We start from the raw sequence: 18,892 nt of genomic DNA, 5'->3' as shown, positions 1-18,892 counted from the left end.
CTCTATTCGTGTGGACGCCTGTGTGCTAACAGATGTCTGCAGTTGATGGGTCTTCAGTGCTGAAGCTTTCAGAAGCTTTCAATTACTTTCTTAAACACCAAGTTTAAGTTTCTTGCATGAGGGTTTTGTTTTCGTTCTTGCAGTGGTTTCTGTTCTGTGATTGCAAGTTCTCCAGCACCGTTGGACAGGCGACGTGCCGTCCGGATCTCCGACACGCAGCGCTAGCTTTGCGTGAGACTGAAGATGGGCTGTGCTGCCCCGTCTGCAGGCAGAGCCGCAGGAGGGAAGTCAGAAACTCCCTTTTTTGGCTCTGCTCTTGCTCACAGCCTGAAGGCCATCTGATTTCTTCTGCAAGATGAAGCATGTTGTGTTTGTCCTTTGCAGTTAATATCTCACAGAGGGCTTTGCTTCTGCACAACCAGTAGGAGCCTAAGAATGGTGTACGTAGTGTGGAGGTAGACTTGGTTTGGTTTGGTTTTGTTCCCCACCCATCATCTTCAACATTATTCAGGTGTCCTTTGGCATAGCTGCAGGAGGGTTAGTGCCACAGCTTTTGACTTCTGGTTGAAGTTACAGCATTATTCATTGGGCTTTGGTTAAAGAAGGTCCAGGACTGAACATTACTGGCACTCTGCGTCCACAGGGAGGTGGTGCCATCTTTGGAGCTGAGTTAGGAGCCAGTGATGTTTTATCTTAAAAATTGACAAGCAAAACCCCCAAACCAACCAACACCAAATCAAACAAGAAAATCCCTCAAACCAAAAAAGATCTAGTGCAGGTCTGTCACCTTCAGCAATCTTCATGCCTGGGCTGTTCTGAGCTTCGTTGCGCACTGCTGAGGTTATTTTCCATGAGAACTCAGTGCTGTTGTTTTGCCCGTTCCTGCTTGCATTGCAGTAGAAGTGTGCCTTTGCAGGGAATCTGCTGGGTCCAGAGTTTGTCTGTGGTATGGCTTTATGAAGTAGTAAATTTTCTGTTGCTTAATCTAATATTCTAGAGAAAAACACTAGTGTAGAGGAAGGAGAATGTTGCTTCACCTTCTAGAAGTGCCATTAGAGATCTTGATCTTGTTACAGTCTGTTCTATGCTATTACTTGTAAGAACAGTAACGTATGAGGATTTTAAATATTTTGCAGTCAGAAAGTACAAAGTGGCAAGTGTCAGTAACAACAGACAGCAACCGACTGCATTAAAGAAAGGGAGGCAATGCTTGTGCCAGCCTGCTCCCTCAAAGATCAAATCTCAGCAGGCTGAGTTTAACCCTCCTTTATTTTATGGTGGATTAACTAAGACGTGACCTTCCTCCGTGATGTTAAATGCTGCTCAAAATGTGCACCAGATTTCTTTGTGTTGCTCTTTGATGTGACAATACCTATCCTGTGCCTTCACTCCTATTTTCTTCTCCTTTTTCGAAGTACAAGTTCACTGGCCCCCTCTCCATGGAGGTGGCTGCATTTCGGTGGCACTGGCTGTGTACGTGATATCTGCAGCGTCAGGCTGGCAGACACTGCGGGCTCTTGCACTTTTGAAACGTGGGCTGCTCCCAGCACAGGCCCCCCGAGCAGGATGAGCTGTAGGGAGAAGACCACGGAGACACAGCATTGAAACAGAACAGATGTCGATAGAGGAGCTCTTGGAGTAGCGCTCTGGTGAGGACACCAGACCTGGGAATGCGAGTGGAGGCTGAAGGTTGGATTGCGTGGGGCTCGTGGGCTGCGTAGGGCTGGGCTGGTGACGGGGGGCTGCGCCCTCGTCAAGAGAATTAGCCTGGAACTGAATGAGCTGGAGGTGGGGGTGTCTCCCATCTTCTCGTCCTCCACTCCTCAAACCAGCTCCTGGTTTGGTAAATCTTTGGACATGACAAAATTAAAGCTTTTGTGTTCCTGATGTTCCTGTCCTGATTGAGTTACATCATTTCTTGTCTCTGGTTTCTCCTTTTTTCATTTATGTGCTTGACTGCAAACACTTCCTCTGTCAGTGGCTCGTTTATAAGCCTTAAATGAGTTGATCTTGTCCCTGCAAGCTCTATACTGAAGTCCTGGGCTGTGGCTGGTTAAAGATACTCCAAACAAACAGCTTTTCCTGCAAAGGTGCATCATGGCACCAGTTCCGTGGGATGCTGCAGTGGGGCTGAACAGCTGAGGTCCCCCTGGAGAACCAAACCTGGACTACCCAGCCTTCTCCTGCCGCAGGCTCATTTGGAAATGGCCTTTCCACACAAGACCGGTGCTTAATATATCACTCAGGCTATGTTCATTGTCTACAGTTAGTAGTCTAACCTAGGTTCAGCAAAGTAATTAGGAGAAATAATTAACAGCTCTCAGTGATGAGCCACCTTCTCTCCCCCTCCCCTCTCCCTCACCATGTGGTGTACCTTGGTAGTGACTGAGAAAACACAGGAGGACACTGTGAATCAAAAAATAAGTCTTTACCTGTAATTAACTGTGCACACAGAAAGGAAAACGTGGTGATCAAGCAGCAGTTGATAGTTGCTTTACTGGAGGAGGATACACCAGAATCAAATGCTTATGGTAATGTGTCCCTTTAAGTTGTGGTTCTTTTATAGCATTTAGTCCAAACAAAAATAAGTCTCTACCAAAAAAAAAATAATATTTGAACCGTACACTATACGGAAATGTGTGGATAAGACACTGCACTTCTCACATACTGTATGCCTAATGGCCCCTGTGTTGTCCATAAGTGCAAGAAAACAAAACCCAGCAATGAAAATACAAAATCAATGCAGCAACTAGAGTTGTAGGCAACAGTATGTGCATGGCCAGGCTGATGGTGGGACGTGGGACTATGCAGCAAGGATGGACCAGAGTCCCCCCTTCCCTCCCTCCCCTTCCCCTGCCTGTTGTGTTACGGGGCTCTGGAGTTGTCATGACAGGCTCTTTCAAAACAGGACACTAAGAAGAGGAAAAAATAAAAAGAACACCCCAGCCTATACCAAAGTAAATAAAGTAATAATAAAAAAAATATCCCTTGGATCACGGCACTATTTCACCAGGGCTGCAGTGGCCCCGGCCCCAGCTCACCCTGTGCGGAGCAGGGAAGGAGAGTCGCTGTGCGGAGGGAAGGGCAGGCCCCACGTCCCCACCGGGCTGCGGGACCACGGCCCCGGCACAGGCTGGTGCAGTCCCCGTGCTGCTCTCGGCAGCCGGCTCTGCGCTGCGGCCACCCCGGCTGCTGCTGGGATGGGTTCGTGGGCAGGAGTCAGCCCCCGATTTCCTGCGTACCTCTCTGCTTGGAAAGCGGACCAAAAGACGTTGCGCAAGTCCTAGCTTGAAGGAAGGCAGAGGAGATGGTGGGGAGAGCCACCCGGTACCTTAGTCTCCCCAGGTCCCTCGGGCGACGCGCCTGGGCTGGGCTCCCTCCTCCGCGGCTTCAGAGGTCCACCCAGCCGCACAGCTGGAGGGCGAGCACCCCGAGGAGGGTGGTGCTGAGGCTGCTGCACAGGCTGGGGGCACCGTCACAGTCCTTTTTGTCGGCTTCGCACCTGGATTGCTGGCACAGGACCCCCTTGAAGCCCACGGGGCAGATGCAGCGCTGGTTCTGGTAGCAGGTGCCACCGTTCTGGCAGAGCAGGAGCTCGTCGTCACAGACGTTGGCTACGAGATAGGAGGGAGGGAAGGTATATGGGTGTCAGTTTGGGGTATGTTAAAACTGACTGTAGCAGAAACCAGGAGCTTTTGGCTTTCTTCTCTAGCTCCTAGGGGTTAAATTATTCAACCCTCATAGCACTAGAGCAGCCCCAAGGCCAGAGGAACACAGTGGGGGCTGCAAACCCCAGGGGCAAAGCTATCAAGTCATTTTGGATTTGGGAGGAATGCCTGGAGTCTGCTCACCCTACGCCCTGGGGCGCCTACATCATGGGGCACCCGAGCAGGCGGTGCTAAAGATCCCCCTCTTGTCTGGCCCATCTCACACCTCCCTGTGTCCCTCTGGCTCGGGTACTTACGGAAGCAGCCCTGTCTCCAGTAGTAGTTGGGCAGGCAGTCATCGCACTTGGGCCCTGTGGCGCCTTCTTTGCATTCACAGTAGCCGGTCTCGTTGCAGCGGTCGTGCATGGAGCCGATCTGGTTGCAGTTACATTCTGGCCAAAGACAGGGCTGTTAGTGCCTGCCCTGCCCGGGGGCTTTGTGTCCACTAATGCCCCAAGGGAGGTGTTGGGGACCGTGGAAAAGGCTGCCTGCGTGCTACGGGAGGGCTGCTAGAGACCAAGGGGCTGGGAGGGCATGGTTTCATGAGAGACTCCAACAGTGCAAACAGCCATGGGTGCAAAGACCACCCCCCTTTGGAGCTGAGCAGCTCCCGATAGAGCAATGCATCTGAATCAAGTTGGAAAGATATTATCTGAGCTTTGTTTGCAGGGAAGAGACGCCTTGGCAGGCTGCAGCGACCGTAACAGCTGCTGTCCTTGGGGAGCATGCAGGTGGACACATCACCCTCTGCAGAGGGGCTGAACTGAAGCCCACCCCATCGAGCGAGGTCCCCCATGAGCCATCCCATGTCATGTCGCGTTAGCCCGAGGCCGCCAAAGCTCTCACCTATGCATACATTCTCATCATCCAGCTCCGCCGAGCTGTTGCGGTAGAAGCCCAGGCGGCAGTGCTGGCAGTGCTGGCCCCTCGTGTTGTGCTTGCAGCTCACGCAGGTCACCACGTTCAGGAAGTCGATGTAGCTGCAGCGGTTGGAGTGGCCGTAGCATTCGCAGTCTGCGGAGAGGAGGAGGAGAGAGCTGGGGAGCTGGGCCAGGAGCACCCTCCCTCGCACCGAGCAGGGGAGAGGAGCCATGAAGCTTTGGAGGAGGCTCCTGCTTGGGTGAAGCACCATGGGCACTGCCAACGCAGGGCTGAGGTGGGCTGGGCAGGACGAGTGCACACAGGAGCTGCTGTTCGTCGCTGCCACGGGGGGATCGGGCTGGAAGCCATTGCTCAGAGAGCAGAGCAGGGTCAGGGTGCTCTGTCCCCATGGGGTGAGGAGAGGCAGGAGCCAGCTCCCAGCTGTCCCAGGAAACAATTTCTTCAAGGAAATACTAATTATGGGAGCAGGCAGTGGGCTGTGGAGGGGAGTCAGGTGTTAATTAAAGAGCTGCCTTGTTAATAAGCAGAGCCCAGCTTGATGCCTGGGTTTGGTTCTGGTGGGGCTGCAGATCCTCTGGTGATGGGAAGACCCTGGATAAAGTTGAAGCTGCTGCGTGTCCAGGTAAAACCTCACTGCCTCTCTGGCTTTTCCCCCCTCTGTGTCCCTCCTCAGCATGCCCCTCGCTGAGGTGCTTCTCCCAAATCAATGCTGGTTGCAGGGTATGGTGACTCTCAACGTTAAATGCTTAAAATGAGTGCAAGGAAATGTAGTTTGCATGGAGTCCTTCAGAACATAGTGGACAAGTGCATGAGGGTTTGACCCAGGGCTGCAGGCACAGCACAGGGTCACCTGCAAAGGCTGCTGTAGGGTGGGAGATGCCACTATCTCTTGTCCGAGCATTGCTCCTGTCCTCAGGGCTGGCCTCTCTCAGCTGTAGGCATGTGTTAGAAAACAACCAGCTAGGTTTAATTTGTAGCCAGAGGAATTTGTTTACTTACTTCTTGTGTTTGCTTTTTATTACCATGACGGGATGATGACTACCCTGCAGTGTTAGATTTGGGGTGCTGGATCTTTCTGGGAGTTTAAAAGTATAATGCAGGAGGAGAGGAGGTACCCTAGTTGCCTTGTGGCCCAGCTGTCCTGGTCAGGAGATGTCCCAGCCAGCATGGGCAGGCGATAACATGAGTGGAGACAGAGTCAACCAGGTCTGATCTTCCCCATCCGTTGGAGAGAGGCTTGGAGCTGGGGTTTTGGTCCAAGCTCTAGCATTAAACATTCAAGGATGGCAGAGGGATGGGAGGGAAGGATGTGGGTTGGCATGCACATGCAACTGGAGAAGGAGACTTGTCTCAATGAAATGAAGATCAGGGATGATGGAGCAGGGCAGAGGTTTCCCCAAGGTTCACACCTGCCTGAGGAGGAGCTGAGAGTCCACTGTGATCTGGATCCTCTGTGAAACAACTTCTGCCTTTTCTACAAATATCCAAAGAATTTCAGCTTAAATGCTTCTGGCTGCTGCAATTCCCAAGTGTGGTTTCACCCTAGGGATGCACTCCTACATACAGCTAACCATGACTTGAATAGGCAAACCCTCCCTGTCTTCTCCATGTTGGAGGCTGCTGGACCTCGTCGCCTGCGTGAAGACTAGGATCCCTGGAGCACCGCGCTTCCGCCTCTTACCTTTATATGTTTCAATAGGAGCTGCTGGGCCAGAGTCTGGTTTGAGCCGGATGAGTTTTGAGCTCTTTGAGGATGCTTAAGAAAAATCAGAGACACACTTTTTCTTGCCACTTAGCACCGCTCCGCGTCCTACCCTACTGCGAGCAGCTCTTCTACGAGAACAATGCCGAGCCAAGAACACCGCTCTGGCAGCGCCGGCATCTATTTCTGCACCAGACAGCTGGTAGCTGCTAAATTTCTCTTTTCCCCTCCTCAAAGTTTGATGCGTGAAAAACTCAATGCACGGTGCTATTGCAATGTGCAGCGCCAGGGGCCGAGGCAGAGATGCTACTCACACATCCCCCCATTATGCACGTTCAGTGGTTTGAATCAGGTTGTTCAGGATAAGGATCTACAAGTCTAAACAACTTAAAAAAATAAAAATCTACTGGCCATGGCTTCAGTTTGATGGAGGTCGCATCAACCAGCACCCAAAATAGCTGCTAGGAGTACAGCTAAGAGCACAACCGCTATGGAGGTGGTATCTGGCAGGGCTTGCTATATGGTCCTGCCCAGCTTGTCCCTGCCAGCACATACCTGGCTTCTTCCCGTGTCGCTTGCCTGCAGAGTGTGCTGTGCGCCCTGCCTTGCTCTTCGGAGCCGCTATGTGAGAGGATAAAACATATCTGAGTGCTGTGGTGGGGAGAGGGCTCCCAGGGCCAGCCCAGCGTGGTTGAGTTGGGATAGTCCCTCAGGATAAGGAGCTGCCCTGGCCAGGACGGTGCTTCCTTGGGGCTGTGCTGCCAGACAGACCCCCCTTCCCGCATGGAATGACCGGGGTGCTGGGAGTTGCTTCCAAATCGAGCTGATGGGGTTTGGTGCATGGGGGGCTCTGTGCTTTGGTAACCCCAGGAAGCAGCAAGGTTGACCAGAGCTGAGACCCCACAGGGTGTTTAGAAATGGGTCCCACTGGTGTTTGCGGTGCACCAGCCCTTGCACAGTGCTGTGGCGCTCAGGGTATTGCAGGCTCTGTCCCACCGGTGCTGCTCACATCCCCACAGTGAGTGATGGCAGGAGGTAGCTGTGCTCCTCACCCCCAGGCTCAGGGCCCTCTGATGCCATCTGTGAGGCTGCTGTGGTGTTGGGGGCCTCCTCAGGTCTCCATGGCTTCCCCTGGTCCCACAGTAGGCTGGCGGGATGTCCAGACCCTCCCGCACCAGCACAGCCTCTCCAGCCTCCGTGGCCGTGACAGGCCACCCTGCTCTGCCATCGTGGCCTCCTCCATCCCCTGGCACGATGGCTGAGCAGGGAACATGGTGGCCTCTCCTCATGGGTGGTCAGCAGCAGCCTGGCACAGTGCAGGGGGAATGAGGCCTGTTGTCCCTGTCATGAGGGAAGTGGGGCAGCTCAAGTGGGTCCCCAGGGTGCTCCAAAGCCCCGCATCTCTGCAGTGGGTGCTGCAGGTGGCCCTATTGCTGTGGAGAAGCCCCCATGGTTGTGCCATGGCTGTGAGGAGGCTCCACGGGGTGTTGGGAGCAGGGTGATCCACTAATGAGGCTTGGCCCTATTGGGCCAGCACAGCTGATTAGTGCAATTAATCTTGGGAGGCAAAAGGTGTGTGCCCGTCGCCCTGTGGCAAGCAACCTCTTCCCAAAGCAGCTGAGGTGCCCACAGGCTCTCCTGGTCCCCAGGACACCCCTGCAGCCATCCTAGCCCTAAATATGCCCCAAAAATATCTCCATGGGGCTGGATGAGCAGAACTGAGCTGAGCTGGACCCTCTGAGTAGGAGAGCAGATTGTATGATGGTGGGACATGCTGAGGATAGGTGGGTTGTCCTGGCCCATGGGCAATGGAGGAGAAACCTGTCCTGCCCTGTCTTTGGGGATGGGCATGGCCTTACCTCGAATGTTCTCAGGAGGGTCTGGTGGCTTCAGCTTGGGTCCAAGTGCTGCTGTGTTTGGTGGGCGCTGAACAGCTTATGGTGGCATCAATTAGAGAGAACATCAGATTTAATACAGATCCCCCTCTTGTTTTGCTTAAAAAGGTGGCAAAGGGACACTGGAAGCTCTAGGCAGGTATCTAGGGTGGGTTGGTGGAGTCATATCTGGGGTTGAGGATGCGTTGAAACGGGAATAAGACACAAAGTCTCCTGGAAATCAGAGTCTTTAAATGTGAAAAGAGACAGAAAAAGTACTCCTAAGGGAAGGGCGGGGGAGCTGCTGGATAGGCGAGTGTTGGCGTGTGGTCATTACATTGCCCAAGTGTGGAGAGAACCTAAATCTGCAGACCACTGTCAAGCATCAGAAGCCCTCCTTGTTCAGCTGTCAGCATCCCCTGGCATTGATGCCCATGGTGTAGGCCTACTTCTTGTTACTACATCAAATAGTTTTGTCTCTCTGTGAGGCCACACAGGCCCCAAAGCACAACAGTTCCAAAGGACCTCAATTTCTGCCCCCCCGTTGAGTATTTCCAAACACTGGGTTGTATCCTGGGCCCCACTTCAGCAGTTGTTGTGTCCTGCACTGGAAGGGATGCTAACGTCTGCGGCTGGAGTGAGCTACAGGCATCTCGGGTGGGAAGCGGGAGCTGAGCACCAACGGGCAGCTGAAGAAGCGTGTGTGCTGGTGGGAACCCTGAGGAGGAGAAGCTTCAGCCTCAACAGCCAGCGTGAAGCCTCCCCAGGTTCCCACCAGGAGCAGCTCACCTTAGGCAGCCACGAGGGAGACCTGAAGCAAGGAAATACATAAGAAGGCATCTATGCTACAAATGACACAGGCCTATCTATTTACAAAGTTTTTCTGCTCTACAGACAGACTCCGGTCTCGGGAGACGACAGGATTTCCATGATCCTCTCTGTTCACCCCAGCAGCAAGCTGCGAACAATCTCTTCTACCACTTACCATCCTCATCTTTCATGTATACGACTAAACCCTGAGGCTCAATCCAGCCTCACCAGATAACCAGCTGCGCACAGGGTGCAGACAAGCCCCGAGCTTTTTCCCAGGCGGGAGGAGGAGAGAGATGCATGGAAAATGGAGATGCAGAACTAGAAACTAATGCCTTTGCCGAGCGTCTCGGGAGCTGGAACCTGCTGGCAGGGCCCAGCTCAGCCACACGTCTCCTACCTTCTGCTCCAGGACCAGCCTTGGCCGAGGGAGAGCCCACTTGCAGCGGGGCAGCCGCCGACAAGCCGGTGTAGTCTGGCAGTGATCAAAGGGGAGAGCTGCGTTAGCGGTGTGCCGGGGGCTGGCAGCCGGCGAGCAGCTCTGCAGCGCTCCGGCGGACAGAACCAACCCAACCCTGCGCCACGCAGGTTTGCACGCCTGCTTGGTGCAAGTGCCGCTGCTGGCACGGGGCAGCTGGCACGTCCTCGGGCACCGGAGGGGCCGGGCAGCCCTGGCGATGCAAAGGGCAGGAGCGCAGCAGTGTGCTGAGCTGCCCGTTCTCAGCCCCGCGGAATGCACGGCGTTTTGCTCGTGTGTTTGCGTAAGGACCTCTGACTGATCTGTGCCCCTCCCTGCTCTGAAACAACGGAACTGAGAAATAGCACAGCTGTCTTAGGATGGAGGCACGAAGTCCTGGTTTCTAATCCAAACTTCTAGGCCCTCCTTCAGGCTCTGATCTTCCCTTGGAAATACCAAGGTTTAAAGAATTTGCAAGCCACTGCAGAGAAATTAAACCAGCAAGAAATTTATAGATCACTTGTTTGATTTCCCTGCAAACCATCACCCCCACTGGCTCCATACCCCTTCCCGTCTTCTCAATATTGGTGACAATCTTCTGGTTTGCTAGAAAACAAACCAAGGAATGAAATTTTAAAAGCCATATTATTAATTTCAAGCTCCAGTTGTGTAACATAAGGAGGAGGACGGGGAAAAAAAACCCTCTCGATCCTTGCCAAGTTTCAAAGGACAAACCCGAGTAGGAGAGAAATGTGATTTCCCAGCCTCGTCAAGGGGATGATAAACAATGCAGAATAAAAAAGAAAAAAAAAAAAATTATTTTTTTTTAGTGACAAGCTCTAAGAGAAGGTGATAGACATTGTCCTTTTCAGCTGGAAAGTGGAAACCAATTGATATTAATATGGTGTTAAAGAGAATATGAAAAAAGCCCTGTGCAAATTGGCAAGGGTTTAATTAGAGTCACAATAAAAAACAGCCCTGAAGGCATTTTGCTTTTTAGTCATTCACATACACCTCCACTCAATCGCATGTACAGAGCCAGGAAAATTATTAATGCTCATTATCCTGAGAACCTTTCCCTTGTAGCTCTGGGATGTTAATGGACAGTTTTACATTTCAGGAGGGGCAGAGACACGCTTCACTCCCAGCCCCAGTTCGTACAAATGGGAAACACTGGGCAGCTCTGACGAAGGGCTTGTGTCAGTCCCCGCGGGTCTTGGTGGGCTCCTGGGGAAGCAGAATGAATTGAACCAAGACCTCATGCTTTATAGCAAAAACCAGTGGGGGAAGCAGTGCTGGAGTGGTGGGGAAGGACCCTGGAAAAGTCCTTCTCGAAACATAAACATGGGGTCTTGTTTCTGCAGGACCTACACAAAGGTGGGCTTTTGGTACTGTCTTTCTGCTGGAGCTGTTAACTGTCAAGCAGGGATCAGGTTGGGGTTTTTTGTTTTTGTTTTTTTTTTTCCCCCAGAGGTGAACTGGCACTGCTTAAATGGCTACAAACAGGGGGTGGGGAGAATGGAAACATAGGAGAAAGGAGAAAAAAAAAAAAAAAAAAAGCTTTTTTTTGCTTATTTTGAATGTGGGAAAAATGTAACAAATGGCAAGGAAGAATTTGACAGCCTTCAAGGAAGGTTTGGAAATAACAGAACTGCAGAAGGCAAATGAGAATAGCACTTAATTCATCCTCCTTAGGGTAACTCTGTGTTTTCCCTTCCTTTACCCATTTTGGCAGCCTTGACTGCCTTCAGACCACAGACCTTGCCCAGAACCTCATTTTGCTGCCCCCCTCGCTGCACGACAGGTGACCGGGCACAAAAGCATCCTACGAACATGACCACAGCTCCACCTTGACCATGGAAAACATCACGAGCAGCCAAAGGAAGCAGATGTCTAGCAGATCCACGCAACCCAGAGACAACCCAAATCTAATCTACTCCTCTAGCCTACGTGCTACATTGCATTCTGCCTTGCTGCTACCCACTAGTGTGCGGAGGCATGAAGGGAAAAACACGTCGGTCTGGCTTTAAATACCTGTTTTTTTCTGTGTCTCTCTCACAGGCACAGAGGCAGCGAGCTCAGAGGCTGGTCTGATGATGCTTGCTTGTGGTGGGAAGCAAAAATTCAGAGGGCAAAAGACATTGTGTAAATTAGAGGGTGAAACAGCACAGGGATGGGGCAGGGCCCTAACAGGATTTTTTTTTTTTTTTTTTTTTTAAAGTCTGTCTGAGCTGGCTTTAAAGCAAGGGGGGATTTGTTTAATGCTTTTAAAATTCAGAAGGGCGGTAATGATGCAGTATCTCACTTTGGGACTCCAAGTTATTGCATCTACCGGGCATCTTACCAGGAGCTCGAAGGGTCGGCTCTTTAGCAAGGTGTTTCCCCTGAGGTCCAAGCGAGTAAGATTCACAGCCCCTTGGACATGTCACGGTATTTAAAGAAATACTTTAGATTTTGCATGACTGGAGGGGGAGGAACGTCTCTGGCCAAGAGCAGATCAGAATTAGGCTGCAGCTTGATTCACTATTGCTGGTCAAAGGCACGCAATGGACCTTTGGCATCAAACCCAGCATGCTGCCCAGGTAAGAGAGCAGGTCCCTGAGCTGCTGGGAGGCCCTGACCACCTTCTTATTTGGAGCAGCCCCTCCAGGGGCTGTCTCCATCCTCAGGCACACCATCTTGGGGTGAAAACTGCCTCTGCAGGAACGTGGACGAGGGGTCCTAGACAGAGGCGAGGAGCTCAGCACTCAGCCCTGCCTCTAGCAAGCCACGGAAGCGATGGCTGGACTGTGATATATTTATTTTGTCCCTTGCCATCGTTCAGTGAAAGCAGTGTGAAAGCATTTTCTCTGCCCAGGAAGCAGGCTTTGGAGAAGGAATAAACCCCTAAGTGCATGACGACTCCCAGATCGCTCTGAGCAGTTTGGCAGGAGAGACTACCCGCCCCCCCAACCCCACACAGATGTCTTCCTGCCCGCCCCAGATGTACGGCACAAGCGAGGCAGAGCACTGCAAATCATACACCAGATAGACACTAAACACACCACCCACACGTACACAGCACTTGCAAAAAATAAAAAAAGAGACCTAAAATGTTGCTATAGGTGAGCATGGATAAAAATCAAATGACGCCAAGCGTGTGGTGCAGATGTGGATGTGATCCCCTGTCCCTGCTGGGGCCGTGGTGATGATGTAAGCTCTGGGCAGGGGTGGTGGGTGAACCTCCTCCTGCACACGGACAACGTGGGTGAGGAGCACTTCTCGACAGACCAGAGACTTGCGCTCTTTTGCCCAGGGTCACTCCAACTCCATGCAAGTTGGAGCTAAACCCTGGGCTTCCTGATTAACTACTCGAGCAGGGTACTTCCATGAATATATCTATATTTGCATAAACATGCAATCAAGTTTCCTCATCCCTTTGACTGGCTTCTGGCAGCTCCCCCAGACAGACTGTTACTAACATACTGTGGGTGTAAAACGTCCTCCTGGGAAATATCAGGCCCAGAAAGCATGGCAAGGGGAGGAATGCGTGTCTAATTCCCCCATGAGAAGCTTTAAAAAAAAAAAAAAAAAGTCCTGCTGTTAAGTTTTATCTGCTCATTTCCAAAAGACAAGTGAACGCCATTCACGGGGGGGAGGGAAGGAGGAACCCGCAGAAAAAGGACAAAAGTTTTCCTCCACGGGGTGATTTTAGCAATTAGGAAAGAGTGTTTGTGGCGCGTGTGTGAGCTCCAGCCCCGCACGCTCCCTCGCCACTTGTACAGCAGCCGCCTGGGCAACTTGGAGTGCGGCTCTGCCGTCGGAAACCTGCCCCGAGGCACCAGCCAGCCTGCGCTACGTCCTCCAGCCCGGCCGCAGGAGACCCAGCAAGGACAGAGCCAGCTTCTCCCTTGACCCGAGGTCCCGTCCCTGGCACGGCTTAGCGAAGCCCGCGGCCACGCTGAGTCCGCTGACGGGTGGCAGGGGGTGGCTGCTCAGGCGTCGCGGCAGCAGCTCTCCACGGGGAAGCTTCCCCGCCTGAGCGAGGGGCCGGAGGGGCAGAGCAGAACCCAGCCCTCCCCACTGCGCTCTGCGAGCAGCACCCAGCAGGGACGGTGGGCACAACTCTCTGCCCGCTCTGGTATCGCCCGTGGAGGTCGGGGATAGAGCAGGACAGGGGACAATCCTCTTCTTCCAGCTAGGCAAGTCTGGGTACGTGGTTTAATTTTACGGTGGGACAGTAAAGCCTTCATTGCTTTCCTGCCCTGCCTTGTGATGGGAGCTGTGGGAGAGCATCTCTGGCAGCCGTGCCAGCCCTGTGCAGGACAATGTTGCCAAGTGGCTCTAGAAGGGATGGATTTTGAAAACATTTTCTTTTTAAAAAAAACAAAATTGAGAGGAAAAAAAGGGAAAAGCGTTGCTTCCCCAGTTCTGGCTTCGCTTCTTGCTGCCCTGATGATAACAGAGCGACAGCAGAGTGAGATCAGCTGGTGAGGGGGGATGTCAACCCATGTGGCTGTCTCTTGGCTTTGAGGTGGACCCGTTGTGGCTGGCTCCCTGCTTACAGGGACCATAAGGCTTGTTCCCAGCTGGTGTCACACTTGTCAGAGTGTCCTTGGACGGAGTGGAGAGCAAAGCAAACCAGAACTGCCCGGGGGCTGGGAGATGTGCACAGAGTCAGGGTGATTTTTATCCATGTCCTTTTATCATCCTACAGAGCAGATAACCAGGGCCACCAACATGGTGGCCCCACACATTCCCCGCCGGCACCGGAGGAGCTGGGATGGGAAGCAGCCGAAAAGAGGAGCCCGGTGGCAGAGTCCTGGCCCTCTGAGCGAGGCAGGAGCGTGGCACCCACCTGGCTGGGTGGCGCTGGTGGCAGGTAGGGGGGTGCTCGTGCTGGTGGTGCTGGTGGTGGTGGTGGGCGTTGTTGTGGTGGTGGGTTTTGTGGTGGTAACCCGCTGTGGTCGCTCATTCGCTGGCAAGCAAAGAGAAGAGGCGGGAGGCACTTACTGGGGGGGACGGAGGGTTTCCTTGCCAGCCCGCACGCCCCTGAGGCGGCTGCTGCTGGGGCTGAACTGGTGACCGATTTCTCAGCACGTTTACAACCAGGGCACTGAGAGGATTAAGGCGATGGCGGCTTGATGACGCTGGGCGCAGCGAGCACACGCGTGTGTGTGTGCAGGGGCCAGACGCTGTGGCTGTATCAGCTTACTCTCTTGGTGCAGATATTGGCTTAAATACTTACAGCTCTATCGTAAACTAATTGCCAATTAAGCTAAAAAGGGGAAACAAAAGCCTGCCTGGGCAGAGATGGGGTGAAGGGTGGGTGGGAGGTGCAGAGGAGCCCCCAGCCCGCCCTGCCGGGAGATGTGCTTCCACTGCCCGACGGCTGCGTGCCAGACGGCAGAGCCTTGCCTACCCGGCTCCGCAAACAGCACCGGCCCCTTCTGCCACCCCGCAGGCAGCGAACTGCCCGGCACCACCAAAACCAACCCGTACCATCGGCACGTATTAATTCCCACTGGCACCCTTCGCTCAGCAGGGCAAATGAATTGAGGGCTTAACGTCGGCAAGCCCCTGCGGAGCTGAGCAGGAGCGCTCCTGGGTGCGGTGCCCAGCCCACCATGCTCGCCACGACAGCCCGAACTAAAATAACACTCGGAACACAAATTCCTGCTTAACTTACACCTGCTGCCCTCCTGTCCTCGTTTGTCCCACTGCTTCATGCAGATTATCATGCTTAATTTCATAATAGCCCTGAGCTAGTTTAAATACTTAATTTAGGTCACTTCTAGTCTCCTATGCAGGCTAAATAATCTCTCCTTAACTGGCCTTGGACACAAATCCCTCCTGTCCACCTCCTGCGCATCGCTCCCAGCATCCCCCCCAGCTTCTCCCTAGCAGAAAAATGTGACGGGAAACATTTTCCGATGAAACAAAGGTAGCACTGAGGATGCCAAGCTCTGTTAAGGGGGAAAAAAAGAGTTATCAAAATGGTTTTGACCAGAAAAGCAAAGAATATTTTGGACTGTTAAAACATTTAATTTTTTTTAACCCTAAATTACTTAAGGGAGACTTTTAATTTTTACTGAAGTTTTTAACCATTTAAATTTAACTGCTTAAAATCTGAATATGGTTAATTTACCCAGAAAAACCCATCTTCCACTTTTCAATTAGGTGCATTTTTCTTAATTGCTTTTGCATTTCTCTGAAACTATTTCTCCTCCAGTTCTGTCTGCTTGCCTGCAAACCAAAGAATTCATTATTCATTCAGCTCTCCGATTTGTTTCTTCTGCAGGGTAATTCCAAGCTACAAAATTCAAACCCAGGCTTCTGCTTACCCAAAACTCAAGGCTCTTTGATATCAAACTACCTCCAGCTTTGTTAAATAAGGAGTCCTATCATACCATCAATCTTTCAACAGAAATCCCCGCTGAGCTCTACCGTCTTTGCTGCCGACACTTCATAGACATATGTTCATATACATACACATGTACATACAGATGTACACGCACTCTATATATGTTTTCTTATCGATAGCCCAAGGTGACCCAGACTGGATGCTATGCCAAATAATTCAAACCCAGCTCCTTCTCAGAGCAGAAGTCTGCAATACTGGGGGGGAAAAGTTCACAGCGAGCACTGATGGTTTTGAAGAGTCTTTTTTTTATTTCCTTTCTGGCTGCCATTCTAACGAACCTCATGGGGGGAAACCATGCCAGAGGAAGAGGCAAAATGAGGCTACTGAAGTCAAAGGAAGAAAATATAAGACTCTTTGACAGGACAGAAAATGAAGCACAATTAGGGAAGACTTATTGCCTGGAAAATGATAATGGACAGAAAATAACCTTTTTTTTTTTTTTCCCCTAGCAACATCCGCAAGGACCATGCACCGGGGTGGTAAATGTCAACATTTCAGTTATGTTTTTACTTACTGCCAAAGGCTGAGCCCGCAGCTGCACCTGGAAAAAAACAAGAAGAAGCCCGGTCACTGGAAGCAGGACGCCATCGGCTCTGACACCAGCAGAAGATCGAACAGATACATGACATGGGACCCAACAGTAATTAATTAGCAGGGTTCTTGCTCATAGGCATATCAGTTTGCTGCAACACCTTAAAATCCGCTTTTGTCAAACCACAGAGGCGACCAGGCAGTGCTGTCTGGGGTCTTGGCATCTCAAGCTTTTCACCTAGGGAAGAAAAACCAGCGCGGTCCTTGCTGATGGGTTTTTCTGTTAACCGTTTCCTTGACTTGCCCTTAAAGTTCAGCAAAGGACAAGCACATCTTCTGAGGTTCACTCTGCTAAGTACAAACTATAGCTGCCGAACCAGCTTGTTGCACCCAGGGCAGTTCTCCGTGAGCGAGAAGGGTTGAACACCAGTCCCACTGCAGCACTCGCTCAACAGGATGCCACAAAGCCACCGGCTTCAAACCCGCCAGTCCAAGGCCATCCAAGGACCAGCTTCTGGCTTTCGGCACCCAGGAAACTAATGGCCATGGTCCTCTCGACTGTAACAAGCGGATGAATCATGGAAAGTCTCAGCTTTGCATGAACTTAAAGCACAGGACCGGTGATGGAAGAGGTAGGACCACCAAGAGGAGAGGACTTCAGAGAAATGCCTCTGTTACAGAGGAAGAACATGTTGATGGGGGGAGGAGGAAGAGACAGAGAGAGAGTCAGGGTTGGGGGGAGGAAGAAGACTGAGTGACAGATGGGAAGAGAGATGAATGGGAGAAGAAAGAGCAGAGGAGAAAGAGAAATAGGAAGAGACACAAGGAACGGAGGGGAGGGAAAAAGAGAGAACAGCATGTCTGTGCCTGTCAACACCAGAAACTCTCCCAGGCTCCTTTGAAGCAATGCAGCCGCTTGGTGGGAGCTGACAAGCTCGTTCCCTTTCAAAGAACCTGCTCATCTACCAGCCCTGGCACACACAAAACATTCCCGTCACGGCCTTCGGAGTCTGAATTTCAGCTTTGATCATCTTAAAGCACATAAATCTTTCAAAAAATTTGGAGGGAGGGAGGGAAAAAATTCTCTTTGGTAATGCTCAAAGCTGCTGCTTGAAAGGCTGGAGTGGCTACTGTGGCTCCACGACATTTAAACAAGTCTGCTAACATGGACTGGACAGAAACCCAGGAGAAACTGGCCCATCTGTGATGTTTCCTGCCCCAATTCCCTCGCTCGAACAATGGTGGGTACGTATCCTTCATCTTGTCTGCGCACCTTTGCTTCTGTCAGTGCCTTGCTCCAGCAGGCAATTGGATGAGAGTGGAGCTGCGCAGAGGGACCGCAGCTCGCAGTGCTTGCCTGAAATGCCAGCATACACTGAACGGGATCCAGAAAGCAATCCAGAAGGCAACCTGCACTCCTGCAGCTGAGCAGTGCCAGCACTGAGCCTGTGGACTACTTGAAAGCCAGTGCTCTACTGTGGCTAAATAATGTCCTCTTCAAAGGACAGTAATTTGCATTGTCATAAAGCCATGGACCTGTATCTTGGCCCAAGGTCATCCTTCCTATTCTCGACCATCATTTGGCCTCATCGCTCATCTACCACTAGCCAACAAATCACCTCTGCATCCACCCAGATCCTCTCTCATATCTCTGTGTACCAAGACAGGGGTAAATACCTGCTTCCCTTTCGAAAGCTGAGCATCCTGCAGAGCTACGCACTGATTCGGGATGGAGGAGGACAAGACGAGAATCCATTCCCATCTGTGGGCATTGCGCAGCCCAAGGTGGGAGTGCGGGCAGGGCTGGCTCACTGCAGGTTACTCACATGCGTTGGGGGACCCATTGGGGAGAGGCAGGTAGGATCCTGCTCGCCAAGACCTGGAGCGAAAGTTCTTCTTGCACTTGCCGCAGTCCTGCCCCGTGGTGTTGTGCTCGCACTCACACTGAAGGCTGCCCTCTTTGAAGGTGCACAGGTTAGCATGGAGGTTGCATTTACACCTGGAAGAGGAAGACAGGAGAAGAGTTGTCAGGTATTAGTGCTATTCCTCCTTGCCCCGGTGTAGTGCCATCTGTGTGCGTGAAAATGTAGAGGTGAAGCTGGGCGGGTTACCCCTTTCCTGTTCTTTCTGTAGGAGTTTTTCACTGAACTCAGCTGGTTTCCCTGGGTATCTGGTGCTGGGGTTACGATGTCCACGTTCTCGCCCAAGGCGGATCTGCAGTCTCTATTCCAAGACAAGAGATACTTTACTCCCACCATCTGACTGCGGTAGCACAGCCCGTCTAACGGTAAGTCAACGTCTCCAGCTGAGACCCCAGGAAGGATTCACACACATTTCAGGCTCTTACAGAAATCTGGGTGATTAGCTCAGTTGGAGGCTTTTACCTGGAGGCAGAGGACAACCTTGGGCTTTCGATGGAGGAGCATGGCTAACGCTGGTGGGACTCAGCCCCTTGACCCCTGCACAGTGTGCTAAAATCACGCGTGTTTTCTCCTGTGATGTGGAGTTGCACAACACAAACCCTCT

The 18,892-nt window shown here is 52.0% G+C and overlaps 1 protein-coding gene across 4 annotated transcripts in view; it reads right to left on the bottom strand.

Moving 5' to 3' along the window:
• Positions 1–2,409: 2,409 nt before the first annotated feature.
• The window catches only part of NTNG2 (netrin G2), a 52,615-nt gene continuing 36,132 nt past the window's right edge, over positions 2,410–18,892 (bottom strand). Inside the window, exons 4-14 of one of the 4 annotated variants that reach the window (XM_075772708.1) lie at positions 18,193–18,365; positions 16,350–16,376; positions 14,270–14,389; positions 11,467–11,535; positions 9,376–9,450; positions 8,151–8,201; positions 6,847–6,912; positions 6,271–6,345; positions 4,554–4,721; positions 3,965–4,099; positions 2,410–3,614 (exon numbers count right to left, since the gene is read on the bottom strand). In XM_075772708.1, coding sequence (XP_075628823.1) covers positions 3,391–3,614; positions 3,965–4,099; positions 4,554–4,721; positions 6,271–6,345; positions 6,847–6,912; positions 8,151–8,201; positions 9,376–9,450; positions 11,467–11,535; positions 14,270–14,389; positions 16,350–16,376; positions 18,193–18,365 — 1,183 coding nt within the window. In that variant the 3' untranslated portion in view covers positions 2,410–3,390. Of the gene's footprint in view, positions 3,615–3,964; positions 4,100–4,553; positions 4,745–6,270; positions 6,346–6,846; positions 6,913–8,150; positions 8,226–9,375; positions 9,451–11,466; positions 11,536–14,269; positions 14,390–16,349; positions 16,377–18,188; positions 18,366–18,892 lie in introns of all 4 variants that reach the window. The other 3 variants (XM_075772705.1, XM_075772706.1, XM_075772707.1) reach the window with 3 other exon arrangements.

Source organism: Balearica regulorum, chromosome 20, assembly GCF_011004875.1.
Source record: "Balearica regulorum gibbericeps isolate bBalReg1 chromosome 20, bBalReg1.pri, whole genome shotgun sequence".
NCBI lineage: Eukaryota > Metazoa > Chordata > Aves > Gruiformes > Gruidae > Balearica > Balearica regulorum.
Note: the sequence above shows the minus strand (reverse complement) of the source record. Positions and strands in the feature narration are given on the sequence as shown.